This window comes from Podarcis pityusensis (genome assembly GCF_964106645.2).
Source record: "Podarcis pityusensis genome assembly, chromosome: 3".
NCBI lineage: Eukaryota > Metazoa > Chordata > Lepidosauria > Squamata > Lacertidae > Podarcis > Podarcis pityusensis.
In genome coordinates, this window is record NC_138026.1 from 92,566,508 (window position 1) to 92,579,823 (window position 13,316).

At 43.0% G+C, this 13,316-nt stretch overlaps 2 protein-coding genes across 4 annotated transcripts in view; one reads left to right on the plus strand and one right to left on the minus strand.

Annotated features, from left to right (window-relative positions):
- Positions 1-13,316, plus strand: part of NVL (nuclear VCP like) — a 97,590-nt gene that overhangs the window by 37,995 nt on the left and 46,279 nt on the right. The window contains exon 2 of one of the 2 annotated variants that reach the window (XM_081000133.1): positions 13,199-13,267. In XM_081000133.1, coding sequence (XP_080856259.1) covers positions 13,205-13,267 — 63 coding nt within the window. In that variant the 5' untranslated portion in view covers positions 13,199-13,204. Of the gene's footprint in view, positions 1-12,731; positions 13,268-13,316 lie in introns of those variants that run through there. The other variant, XM_081000132.1, reaches the window with a different exon arrangement.
- On the minus strand, positions 1,233-12,650 carry CNIH4 (cornichon family member 4). 2 transcript variants are annotated; one of them, XM_081000327.1, is made up of 5 exons: positions 12,491-12,650; positions 9,768-9,836; positions 6,584-6,696; positions 3,323-3,463; positions 1,233-1,417 (listed from the first exon to the last, which is right to left on the minus strand). In XM_081000327.1, exons 1-5 carry the CDS (start codon positions 12,557-12,559, stop codon positions 1,390-1,392), a joined length of 420 nt encoding a protein of 139 aa, XP_080856453.1. In that variant the 5' UTR covers positions 12,560-12,650; the 3' UTR covers positions 1,233-1,389. The 2 variants fall into 2 exon arrangements, with proteins under 2 accessions (XP_080856453.1, XP_080856454.1); XM_081000328.1 differs by lacking the exons at positions 9,768-9,836; positions 12,491-12,650 and adding an exon at positions 8,887-8,910.

The window sequence follows — 13,316 nt, forward strand, 5'->3', positions numbered from 1 at the left end:
ATTTATCCTACCATAGGGAACTCCTACTATGTCAAGGGCAACGACAGTAGAAATGTTGACAAAAAGCTGTTAAGTATTCTAGTCTTTGATTGATAGCCAACTTTATTAGGCTTCAGGTCTTTTAGCCTGCTACCCTGTGTCTTTTGGCCAGATGCATTTAGAAATAGCTCCAGTATTTCAGATGCAGTTTCACTGCTTCAGTATAGAAATACATCCCCTGAGAGCCAGTGTGGTGTAGTGCTTAAGAGCGGTAGTCTCGTAATCTGGGAAACTGGGTTCGCGTCTCCGCTCCTCCACATGCAGCTGCTGGGTGACCTTGGGCCAGTCACATTTCTCTGAAGTCTCTCAGCCCCACTCACCTCACAGAGTGTTTGTTGTGGGGGAGGAAGGGAAAAGGAGATTGTTAGCCGCTTTGAGACTCCTTAGGGTAGTGATAAAGCGGGATATCAAATCCAAACTCTTCTTAAAAAAAAGAAAAGAAACACATCCCCTATGACCCACAGCAGTTTGTTAATGTACTGGTGGAAATTTGATTTTACAGGGAACTACTCCAGGGCCCCCCCGATTGGGGTAAGAGCAAAAACACTGCAGGTGTTTAGAGGCCGCTCCATATCCCATATAGGTAGCATCAAATGCAGTTCTTGGGTTGAAATGGTTTATGTCACAGTAATATCTTGGGATTAGCCAAGCTCTAATGGTCTTTATCAACAGCACTTCAACACTAGCACAGCTCATACAAAAACTACCATTTATTATGGTATAAGTTTTCACTCCATCGGATGCATTAATTCAGTGGTGGTCAGACTTGGCACTCGAGCTGTTTTGGGACTACAACTCCCAGCATCCCTAGCTAACAGGACCAGCGGTCAGGGAAGATGGGAATTGTAGTTCCAAAACAGCTGGAAGGCCAAGTTTGGCCATCACTGCATTAAGTGCTATCCTGATTTATAGAGGGGTGTGTGTGGATACACAAACGAGGAGCGAGGAAGTGAAAGATTTTAAAAAGTTAGGTCCAAGGGAAATAAAATTCAGTAAAATACAGGAAGTGATGGTTATGTACTTGTAACTGTGGTAATTCACAAAACAATTATTGATGGTGACATCCTGGCATTGGTGCCATCATCTGACTCCATTCATTGGCTAGCTGGCATTCTTGAGAAAAAGATGCATTGAATATAATAGGAAAATTGACTGTAGAAGGGACAAATCAATGGTTCAAGAAACTCAGTATGTTGGTTTTTTAAATATTTTTTATGTTAAAAAATACAGCAAAAATATTTTTTGTTCAAAGAGGAAAAAATATACTGCATGACGACACTGGTCTAGGTTTACTTGAAAGCTGTGAGTGACAACTCAGAATTTGGCAACTGTAACACTTCTACTTCAACTTCAGTCATTTATCAGCGCCAAGATCATACTGCAGAAAGAAGGAAAACATATTAAAGGTACAATTTTAAATAGATAACCTTACATGCACACCCTGCAACTTGCATCTTTATTATGCTAGCAACATTGGCAAAGTTGTTTCCATTTGGTTCATTTGCATAGTCCGGTCTTACTGAAGAACTAGGCATCGTGATGCAAAGTGGTAGCATATGTGATTGTACAAGGCTAGCCGTTACCGCAGCAAGTCACTTTTAGTCCAGGATATCCTCAAGTTTAAAGCTGCTTGATAATCAAGGCTTCGTAAGGCATGTCTAGTGCTAGACAAATTCCAGAGTTTACAAGGTATGTATTATGCATAGCTGGTGTGGCATGTAGGACTGCGTGTTAAACAGGCCTGTCTTGTCAATAGTTCACCACCCAGAGTTTCAAAAGCATTTAGATCATAAGCCTTCAAATAAAGGCAAGGACCACTTTCATCATCGGTTGCAACATCCCCAGCACAGATGGACCAATGATTTCCATCTCTGGGAACCTCAAAGAAAATCCTTATAACTTAAACCTGTCCAGAAATCCAACCTCACAGCCTGAAATGATGAAACTAAGTGAATGGTGTTAATACCACATAGTGTTACTTCCCATCTATGAGCACATGGCATTTATTCCAAAAACCATTCCACACATGCAGAATAACCACCCTGGAACCGGGCCTATATTCTAGGGAAGGAATGGGACACTTTTGTCATATATGTATGATAACATCTAAATATATGACAATTTACATATATGGAATCTTCTATATATGGAATCTTCTCAAGGTGTGGCCTGAATGCAGATATTTAAACAGAAACAAGGAACTGCTCAAAAACTGAGCCTGCAGTACTGTATACAGGACAAGATGACAAACACTGTATACTACAGATTTCAACTTGTTAAACACAAATTCTCTCTTCCCAGAGAACTTTGGGAACTGTACTTCTGATGCGGCAGGAAAGAGAGTAGGGATCTCTTAGCAGATAACACCCAGCTAAACTACAATTCCTAGGATGTTTTTGTATAAAGGCACAAGCGTGAAAAGAAATATCCAGCTGGAAGAACAAAACATACCGCATCTAAACAGAAAGTGTAAGTTAAGAGTGGACTCGCACCTCATTCCGCAGTGAGTGTCGCCACAAATAAACTTCGCCCACAGAGAGGCTCTCAAAGAAAAAGCCAGCAGTGATGGAAGTCTTTGTGTGACAACCAGTCACCATACAACAAACATGACCAGGTGAATTCATTAATTGATTGATTTCTATACCGCCTTATACCCGCAGGTCTCAGGGTGGTTCACAGGATAAAAATAAAGAGCTATTAACAGCTAAGGAAGCGCAAAGGAACCATGCCCTTGTTTACTTGCCTTTTTACACGAGAACCACAAGATCAATTTAAGTTGTGACCACCTCTGCTGTTGCTTTGTGAGGATTATGTGTCAGCAGTAAAATTTGGGGATGTGTTTTCAAAAGCATTGCAAGGTGCCTTTCTGATTTGTTTTACATTAGATATATCCAGGTCTTGAATCTCTTTCCTGGATGAGCTGTAGTGTGATATCCCAGAGGGTCATGTGATGTGCTGGGCTCCCAGTCTAAACCTAAACCCAGTTACAAACAGTGTCAGTCAGATATTCCTGATACCCTCACGAAAACACATGAACACAGGAACATGCAGCAAAACTGAAAGGCAACTAGTATTTTTTTAACAAAAAGAAAGAAATGGGGGGGTGGGGTTTGAGGAGAGAGGAAGAACTAGCATTTGGCCACTATTACGAATTGTGAATGTAGCAGAAAGCTTAAACAGCACAGCAGATAGATGAACCCTATTAAGTTCAGAGCTGGTGTGGCGGCAGGTATTTTAAATATGCTGCTGGTCTTCTTTCCAAGTTGTAAGACTTGAGACTTACCTGTAAAGATACATGAAAAAACAAAGGAGATGAAAGCCAAGCTTAATCATGGCTTCCTTCATGTGTGATTTCAGCTGCCCTCGATTATGGATCTCTGTGGGGTCAAATACTCCCATGTTTCCACTAGGAACCATAATGTACCTGAAAAGGATTAAGGAAAAAATGTTGTAATGCCAACAGCACTCCAGCACAGAGGAGACACAAATCAAGCTCATTGTGCTAATAGAAAGGACCAAAAGGTATCAAAGCATGAAGAAGGGTCTAGGCAAGCAGAGCGGCGGCAAGACAAGTTTTGAAGCAGATTTTGTAGAGAAAACTGGATTGATGGCTGGTGGGAAAGCAGGGTTTGTCCCAGAGAGAATATGTAATGCGATGGAAGGCAGATATCAGAAGGCTCAAACAGGAGAGCAAAACGAAAAAGGGACAGAGAACATGGAAACCTGAATACTTGCGAGGGCAGATGGAAGCAGTGCAACTGGAAAGAATGAGGGCATATGGAGACTGTGCCTGTGCAAAGGGGGACAGTTGTGGAGAAAGCGTTTGCACAACATTAGTTTCACTAGACAAAGAAATGCTTTCAAAATATGGTGCAAATTCATTATCTGGAGAACCCTGGGAACTCCCCCAATCTGGAAAAATGGAATACTGCAAATGCAGGGTTATATATTTACTTGGAACATGGAAGAATTTAGTTAAGAGCTTAAGAACATGGCCAGTTGAAAGCTGTCTCTCCAGTGTGTGTGTTGGAACCATGCTATTTAATTTGGGTGCTACTTCAGCTGCTTGACCCTTGTAAAGAGTTGCTCATGCACAGAACCTACTCATGTGAACAGCATTATCTGAGAGACTTCTGTGAGATCACAGCATCCCACCGGCAATTAGAAAAACACACACATGGCAAGTTGTCCTGTTTACAGAGGGAAGGGCTATGATCTTTCGTAAATCACCTTGTTTTGACTTTATACTATTCATGTGAGTAGATCCACACAAGCAATTTATGTGTGAGGGAGAGCTGGCTGAAATGTTCTCTGACCCAAATTTTAGACCATACAATGGATCTGCAATCCACTTGTCAATATCAACTGTAGAATGCAAGCAGCTTTCTACTGGGAAGGGGGATGGGAAAGGGAACCAAATGAATGCTTACTTTCTTGTGATCAGCATATACAAACCTGCATCAATGTACAAAATAGGTTCACAGACAGTAAAAAAAAACCCCAGCTTTGATATGGTAAATGTACTTCAGAAACCACTTTCACATTTAGCTTCTCTCTACTGGAAGCACAGGCAAGTTACTCATTTCGACATCAAAAAGGTCAGTGGTTTTCTTTTAAAGAGAAATGAGTTAACAACCAAGCACCTACAGCAATGCCTACAAGACTTATTTGGATATATTTTATTTTGAGGAGACAATTTAAACAATATTTAAACAATTATTCATAAGCCCACAAAAGCTAATGAATCTATTTAAAATTCAACAATAAAAGTATGAATACAGCAAAGGGGTAGTTACAGAAAATAAAAATATTGCAGGCAAAGACAGATCAAAAGGCTTGGAAAAACAAAAAGATCTTGCTCTGGCAGCAAAATGACAACCATATAGGTTGAAACAAAATAAAAAAATTCCTTCCAGTAGCACCTTGGAGACCAGCTAAGTTTGTTATTGGTATGAGCTTTCGTGTGCATGGACACTTCTTCAGATACTTCTTCTGCACATGAAAGCTCATACCAATAACAAACTTAGCTGGTCTCCAAGGTGCTACTGGAAGGAATTTAACCATACAGGTGTCAGATGAGTCTCTTTGAGAAAGGTAGATCACAGCCAGGGGGCAACCACTGAAAATGCCCTCTGTCCTGTGGCCACCAACTACACCTCAATCATTCAGGGCACTTTTGAGAAGGGCATCTAAGGTGATCAAGTGGAAGAAGATGGTCCTTAAAGATCAAAAGCAACACCTGGAATTCTGTTCCAAAACAGCTATGTCAAGGATGGGAACTCTCTGTCTTCTAGATGCTATGACTACAACTCCTATTGTCCCTGTCCATTGTCTGGGATGACTGGGGCTGTTGGGAGTTTGAGTCCAAGAACAACTCGAGGGCCACAGATTCCCCATCTCTCATCTATTATGTTAAGTTCCCTCTAATGTGTCATACACACATAGAAGTCATCAAGAGGAACATGAATGTTTGACCTAATGTGCTAAGTTTTTTTTGTGTTTTTTAAAATTTATTAAAGATTTTCTTGGTTTACGAAAGTACATGCATTGTCTCTTTTCAGGTTGCAGAATCTTTTTTGCATTTGAAGTGAGACATTAGTGTTGTGTACAGAATAAAGTTGAGGAAGAAGAGGGGGGTAAGGGTGGAAATACTTAGTGTCTGTGTGGGGTTTTTGTGTCAGTGTCACTAGGGTAGATTCTCTTTCTATTTGTTTATTATATTTCCTTGGTAGCGAGAGGTTAGGAGAGGCAGGGCATGGTTGGTTGTCTTTAGTTGGCTGCAAACAAATCTCACTGCAGCCAACTATGGAAAACCAACCATGTGCTAAGTTCACCACAATATTAGAGGAAAAACAGCAGCTCAGGCCTTATAAATAGTTGCTCTACCAACAGTGGTGTCAACTATTATCAGCAGCACTTGGCATAGCACCACAGCTATTGGAATTAGTGGCTCAGTATGTGCATCACTTAGGACATTATTACATAATACCAATACTAATGGAAGAACACAAGGGGAAAGCAATGATACAAACCAATAGATTATTTCGCAGTAGATAGTGCCCACAGTAGCAATGATGTGGGGGTATAGAATTTTATGTAACAGAAAAAATTCCCACCATATATTTTCCTGTAAAATAAACTTTCCATCCATCATGAGGGAGGCAGACACAAACAACATCAGGGCCTGCTTCAACCCATGGGATCTTTTTATTTGGACAGGAATAAAGAAGCTCCAAGATGCAGTTAGTGAGCTTTCTGGCCCTCCCCCCACCTTCAAATGCCCTCAAGGAGAGAAGTCACATCAGTCCTCAGGAAAAGCAAAACACCTCGACAGATTTAAAAGTTAAGAGAGTAGAGAAAGTAACACTGAGGTTCAAGCAGTTCCCGCTGAGGATGGTGAATTTCATAAATTGTGGAACAAGACAGACTAATGGAGGAACAGCATGATCGGCATCAAGTCAATAACAGCATTCCACATCTGAAACACATTTTCAATAAGTGGTAACAGTTATAAAGACCCACAAACAACCCCACTGGCCCTTACCTATATATATTCCAGGTTGCTACAGGTAAATTGAGGAGGAAGATGAACCAGTGCAGTGAAATAAGCATTAATACAGTAACAATGGTATGGCCAATCAATTCAGGGATCACCCACTGGAAAAGAGAAATTTTTAGAAAAATAAAAGCCTTTATACAACACTCTGTGGGAGTGTACAAGCAAATGGGATAAAAGTACACTGTCAACACTATTATCAGTCTGCCGACTGATCACAGAACTGGCACAATTCACATGACTCCAAGTACTTTAAAAAAAAAACACACACAAAAACACCACAATGCTGTCAAAGTGTCCAAACTTCTTTTCAGGATCTAGCCGTGCACTTCAGAGGCAGCATTGAGAAAAGTACTGCAGACAGAAGCAGTTGGGTCTATTTGGGAACATATCCAAGTCCAGAGTTGTGTGCAGGATTTGGAAAAAAAGTGCATAATTTAGCATTCCAAGGATCTTAATCTTATTTTTAAGTTTCTAAGCCTTTTGGCTGAGCTCAGGCTTCAACATGTAGCCTGTTGCATATCTTCCAACATTTATCCAATGAAAATAGGGATAGTCTAAGGAAAAGCCGGAAATTCCAGGATCAGTTCAGAAACTGGGACGGCTTCTGTAAATCTGGGACTGTCCCTGGAAAATAGGGCACTTGGAGGGTCTACTGTTGAGATTTCAGAAGCAGAATGGAGAAGTGTGCCCAGGCTCTGAGGCATCACCTTGCAAGCACACGCTCTTTCCCTCTCTCTCTCTCTCTCTCTCTCACACACACACACACACACACACACACATAAGCAAACATTGGCATGATTCTTTTCTGCTGAAACCCCTAATTTTGAGCTCAAACAGTAACATTCCACTTCCACCAGCATTACTACTATGTTCCTTTCTACTTACTTTTGCACCTGAATGGTCTGCTAGGTTCCCTCTACAGCATGGGTAGGCAAACTAAGGCCCGGGGACCAGATCCGGCCCAATCGCCTTCTAAATCCGGGAATCAGCGTGTTTTTACATGAGTAGAATGTGTGCTTTTATTTAAAATGAATCTCTGGGTTATTTGTGGGGCATAGGAATTTGTTCATTTTTTTTCTTCAAAATATAGTCCGGCCCCCATAAGGTCTGAGGGACAGTGGACCAGCCGCTTACAGAAAATGTTTGCTAACCCCTGCTCTACAGGAACAAATTATAAATGCTTGCCTTTAACTTCAAGACTAAAGTTCTAGGGAGGGCTCCACAGAGGGAAGAGGACTTTCCAAAAGGGCAGGGCTGCATGTGTTATGTTCTTAAATTCTTAAGACACAGTAATCCAAACTGTGTCATAAAAAGGATGACATTGACAACACACATATCTTTGCTGTTTGTTAGCAATGGATACTAGTCCTCGGCAAATTGTTGATCTTTTAAAGCCATCGATGGTAACCTGACTGCAGAACTAATGCAACTTAACAGGAAACAAACTGTAAAGAGCAGAGGAGAAACCAGGTGGCAAAGGGGACTGAGCCATGGGATGCAAGCAGTGACAATACTACAAGGGGAGAGCAAGGAGGAAAAACACAGGAATGGGCTAGAGAGGCATACTTTGCAGGAAGTTGCAAATGGCCAGGTCTGGGCAAGGAAGAGGAAATGGCCTGCAAAGGACAAGAAGGTAGCAGAATGCGGGTATACAAGATGAGCTATGGAACACAGGAAGCCTTATACTGAGTCAGAGCACTGATCCAACTAACTCAGTATTGACAGCATAATAGCCTCCAGGTCGTCAGACAGGAGTTCTTCCCAGCCCTTCCTCGAGATGTCAGGGACTAAATCTGGGACCTTTAGCAAACAAGGCATGTGATTCCCCCCCCCCCCCCGAGTCACGGCTCTTGCTTTCCCAAAGCCAGGAAACACAAGGAGAAAAATAGAGAAGTCATGGAGTGTGGTGGAGGAATTTGAGCAACGCAGGTTCTGAGGATCAGGGGAGATCCAAAAGGCCCATTAACTGAACAACCCACATGTTGACACCAGGTCCCAAAGAGAGTTAGTGGGACGGGAAGAGGATTCCTTTTCCCTCACAAAGACAAAATACTATTAGCATAGTGCTGGGGAAATCCCTGCATCAAAAGTACTACCAGAGGAATGCATCTAGATCTAAGTGGGTGAATTTTCAAATAAGCAAAAGGCAGCAAACTATTCACACATGAAGGACTCATCCATTTCTTAGTTATTCCATTGTAAGTCAGAATAGGGATTCAAGATGACCTAAACAGGAGAACTGGGCCCAAACTTTATTATTATTATTATTATTATTATTTTATTTATACCCTGCCCATCTGGCTGAGTTTCCCCAGGCACTCTGGGCGGCTTATAGCATATCTAAAAACAAAATAAAAACATCAAACATTAAAAACCTCCTGCCTTCAGATGTCTTTTAAAAGTTTCAATAGGGACAAATGTCAGGTTCTACACTTAGGCAGGAAGAATCAGGTGTACAAATATAAGATGGGGGACACCTGTCTTGTGGGTACAGTGGTACCTCTTGGTTACAAACTTAATTCATTCCAGAGGTCTGTTCTTAACCTGAAACTGTTCTTAACCTGAGGTACCACTTTAGTTAATGGGGCCTCCCGCTGCCACCGGCATGCGATTTCTGTTCTCATCCTGAGGTTAAGTTCTTAACCTGAGGTACTACTTCCGGGTTAGCAGAGTCTGTAACCCAAAGTGTTTGTAACCCGAGGTACCACTGTATAGGTGTAAAAAGGATCTAGAGGTCGTTGCAGACCACTAACTGAACATGAGTCAACAGTGTGATGCAACAAAAAAAAAAGCTAATGCTATTCTAGGCTGTATTAACATAAGTATAGTGTCCAGATCAAGGGAAGTAACAGTACTATTCTGCCTTGGTCAGACCACACCTGGAGTACTGTGTCCAGTTCTGGGCACCACAGTTTAAGTAAGATATTGACAAGCTGGAACACGTGCAAAGGAGGGCAACCAAGATGATCAAAGGTCTGAAAACCAAACCCTATGAGGAATGGTTTGACAGTAAAAGATATTTGACAGTGGAACGGACTCTATCGGTATTATTATTATACGTTACATAATCCTGATTATTTCATATTAATAAGATGACCCCCCCCACACCACTTCTAAATCTAATTCCAGAATTGCATCACTTTAAAAAGAGAAAAGAAAAAAAACTTACTTTATTTAGTTTTGAGCAGCAAGATCTAGCATTAATGTAGTCACATTCCAAATCTGATAATGTAATTATCTGAAGGTCAAGATAAGGAATTACTATGGTTTTGGAAGCCCTCTACCCTGTGACACAAGACCCATAAATGCCTTGCACCACCCCTGAGTATTACAACAGAGTTAAACAGTTCATATAAACATCTGACTACAAGAGATTCTACTAATGTAACAAAGGTTACAGAACAGGCAGAACGCTCACAAGCAAGAGGCTATTTCAGAAGATTCATCGATTAGTAACAGCAGAATTCACAACCCAGCTGTTACGCTGATAGACTTAACAACATCAGTGCACACAGCCAAGCCCCAAGCTACAACAAACTTGGCATCCTAGGTAGTGCAAGCCCCAGCATCCACACAACCACCGTGACTGGCCACAGCAATCATAATAGTTATAAGGCAGAAGCAGAGAACCTAAGGTGCCAACCTAAGCGCACACACCCAAGACTAAGTGCAGGCTTCCCTGGCCATTGTTGCAATTACTGTGTTGGGTCACAGCCGCTTCAGCAATAGCTGAACAGTGGCTTGGCCACGAAGGGTTCCAGTTATACCTGGAGTCTGCAGGAGCCTGACAGGTTTTCTAAACTGTTTTTATATAAGGAACTGTTTTTTACACTTTTTAAACTTTCCTTGTTTCGTGGTTTTAACTGTTTTCTTTGTTTTATAATTGTAAATTGTAACCTGCCCTGGAACCATATGATAAATGGCAAGAAAGCAAATTAAATAAAGAAAATAGTTGCATCTTCATTGCAGAGCTATAGATAACACCTCTCTATCAGCTTGGGTTCGTTCCTGTTATTGTACAACTATTTTATATATTGAACATTTAATGCAGAATAGCTGCTGTAACAAAAGCATACAACCACACATTGGTCACATTCATATGCTGCAGGAAACAGCAGCATTGGGATTGTATTCAACCAAGTTTACTTAGAGTAGAACCACTGAAATTAATGGACCCATCTCAGTCATATCAATTTTATTGAGTCTACTTAGCTGAATAAAACCCATGGTTTCCCTTTATGTGAATGAGCTGCAATGAGACTTACACATTCTTCCCTCTCTTCCCTTCCATCCCCTTTTGTGCACTGGAAACTGTTGTTGAAATTCAGAAGCAAAACTTTCAGATCCCCTGCCTGGAGGCACGCAAAGGGAACGGAGGGAAGGGTGAGCTGTTAATTCACGTAAAACAGAAACCTATGGTTTCTTGCCACAAGGCTACTGTGGCATCACGCTGAACCCATGACAGATACACCCTCTTTGTGCTGTTACAATAAATTCTTGAGCTAGAAATTTAGACCCAACTACAGGTCGTGACCAACAGAAGTAAGAGCTAAGTATGCCACTTAATACACTGAATTTAACTGAAGCAGGGCATAATTATACTGACATGTTCAGTGCTCCATAATGCCTTACTTATAATGGATGCATGAAAAGGAAGCAATTTTAGTTAGGAAATACTAGTCATGTAATCAACCATTTAGCATAGCAACATCTTCAGCAGCATCAAGATATTTAAGAAAAAACTCAGGATATCACACAATTCTTAACTAAAATGCTTGAACATTTTCTTGGAAAATGAGAGATATCTAAATGTTAATCTTAGGAGCAGGCACACTTAAGGTACTTTGACCTTCAGAAAAAAATCTGAAGGCCATGTTTAAGGCCTTTGTAACCTAAGAAGTCATAAAACAACCACAGAAGTATTCTTGCAACAGTCTGAATGATAAAACAAAGGGCACATATACCTGGAAGTAAGCTCCCATTCATGAGACTAAGTTCCTATTCATGAAATTTATTTCCAAGTATACACATCTAGGACTAGGGGGGCAACCCAAGTATAAGCAGGCACCCCAGCAGAACTCTCAAATATCTCATATGAGGCGTATAGCTAAAATGTCATGATAACAATAACAGTTTTCAATAGTTTATATATTTGTAAGTTGCGAGTTCTAGGCAAAACTTAACCTATCCATATAAAACAATCCGTGAAAAGCACTGCCTGAGTGCCATACTACAATTTACAGAGCTACAATAAAACAGGGTTTTTATACAGTTAGGAAGACTGCGTGTGCATTTAAATTTCTGCTGGAAATGCTGCCATATTACCTCCATGTCTCCTTGGCCACCACCATGGCTAGTACCATAGCTTAGCAAAACTGGGTGGCTGCCAGGGCCCAGCAGTGGTGCCTTCTAGTCTAGGCTCTCCAATGGGCCCAAAGGGGTAAGAGGCCGGCACTAATGTCCCATTTGCCTGGGCCAGGATACCAACCCTGACTGAAGGTGCAAGGGTCCGCGGATTCATTCCTTTTTACCCCTCGTTGGCCACACCACCCTTTCCTCTCGCCCCAAACACCTGAAGGCAGCGTTTAAAACATTCGCACCCCACGTTTCTTCCCCTTAAAACATATTCTCGAGGCCGCTCCCCCAAAGCCCCTCGCTGCCCCCCCCCACGGTCTCCTTCCCAGGAGCCCCTTCTTTCCTCGTTCTCCCGCAGCAGCACCTTCGCGGCCCCCACGGCCGACGGTCACCGACGCCCCCGGCCTCCCAGAGCCCCTTCGCCGCCCCAACGGTCCTTCCCAACCCCACCCACCCACAGACCACGAGGGCTGCCTGGCCCGCTCGAGCCTCCCTCTTCCCAGGCCGCCCGCCAAAAAAACAGAGACCGGAGGATACGAAATAAACGGAGAGGAAGATCAGGGCGCAGCAGTCAATGAGCGAAAAAATGAACACCACTGACTCCATCCCGCCACTGACAGTGCCGCCTCCGGCGCGAGCCCCACCAGCCACCGTATATCGCCACACCCCTCGCGTCCCTTCGCAGCCACCGTACAGCTCCCGCTTCCTGCGGCTTTGCCGCATTGCACGCTGGGAATTGTAGTCTCTTTATCCAGTCGCTCAATAGAGGTGTGGCAAACGTGAGGCGCTCCAGATATTTTTTTTGGACTGCAACTCCCATCATCCCTGGCCGTTGACGACGGTGGCTAGGAATGATGGGAATTGGAGTCCAAGGACATCTGGCGGGCTGCGCTTCCCTCCACACACACACAGGACCAAGGGATACGAAATGCTTCCGTAGAGAGAGAGCTGAGGCTAGAAAGTATCATAGGCGCCGGGAGTGGAAGGGTTGGAACGGGGGGCTTAAATCAGGAATGAGACCGGAGGGTGACGCCAATTTGGGCCTTCATGAGTCGGGTGGGTGTTAGGCGTCTAAAGCAGTGCCTGCACGGGGATCCCAACCGGCCTCTTGGCTCTGCCTTTCCCTTTTCTGAGGGGATCGTCGTGCCTCAAGGCGAGGCCGATTTCCGGGGTCTTCAAGGAGTCTGAGGCGGAGGGAGGCGGAGCTCCCGCTTCGTTTGAGGGGCGGAATTCGGCGGCGGCGGAGCTGCCATGCGGATTCGCGGAGGAAGTAGCCCCGCAGGGGATCCTCGGCTGAAGCATCGGATTAAGCAGGTACCGCTTCGTTTCTCTCCCTTGGTCCTTCGCTTATGGGGCGGACTCC

Coding starts and splice junctions, on each gene's coding strand:
- CNIH4 (XM_081000327.1), bottom strand. CDS start 12,559: ATGGAGTCAGTGGTGTTCATTTTTTCGCTCATTGACTGCTGCGCCCTG. Junction 9,837..12,490: donor TCTTCCTCTCCGTTTATTTC/GTATCCTCCGGT, acceptor CTTGACCTTCAG/ATAATTACATTATCAGATTT. Junction 6,697..9,767: donor GCTGCTCAAAACTAAATAAA/GTAAGTTTTTTT, acceptor TCTCTTTTCCAG/TGGGTGATCCCTGAATTGAT.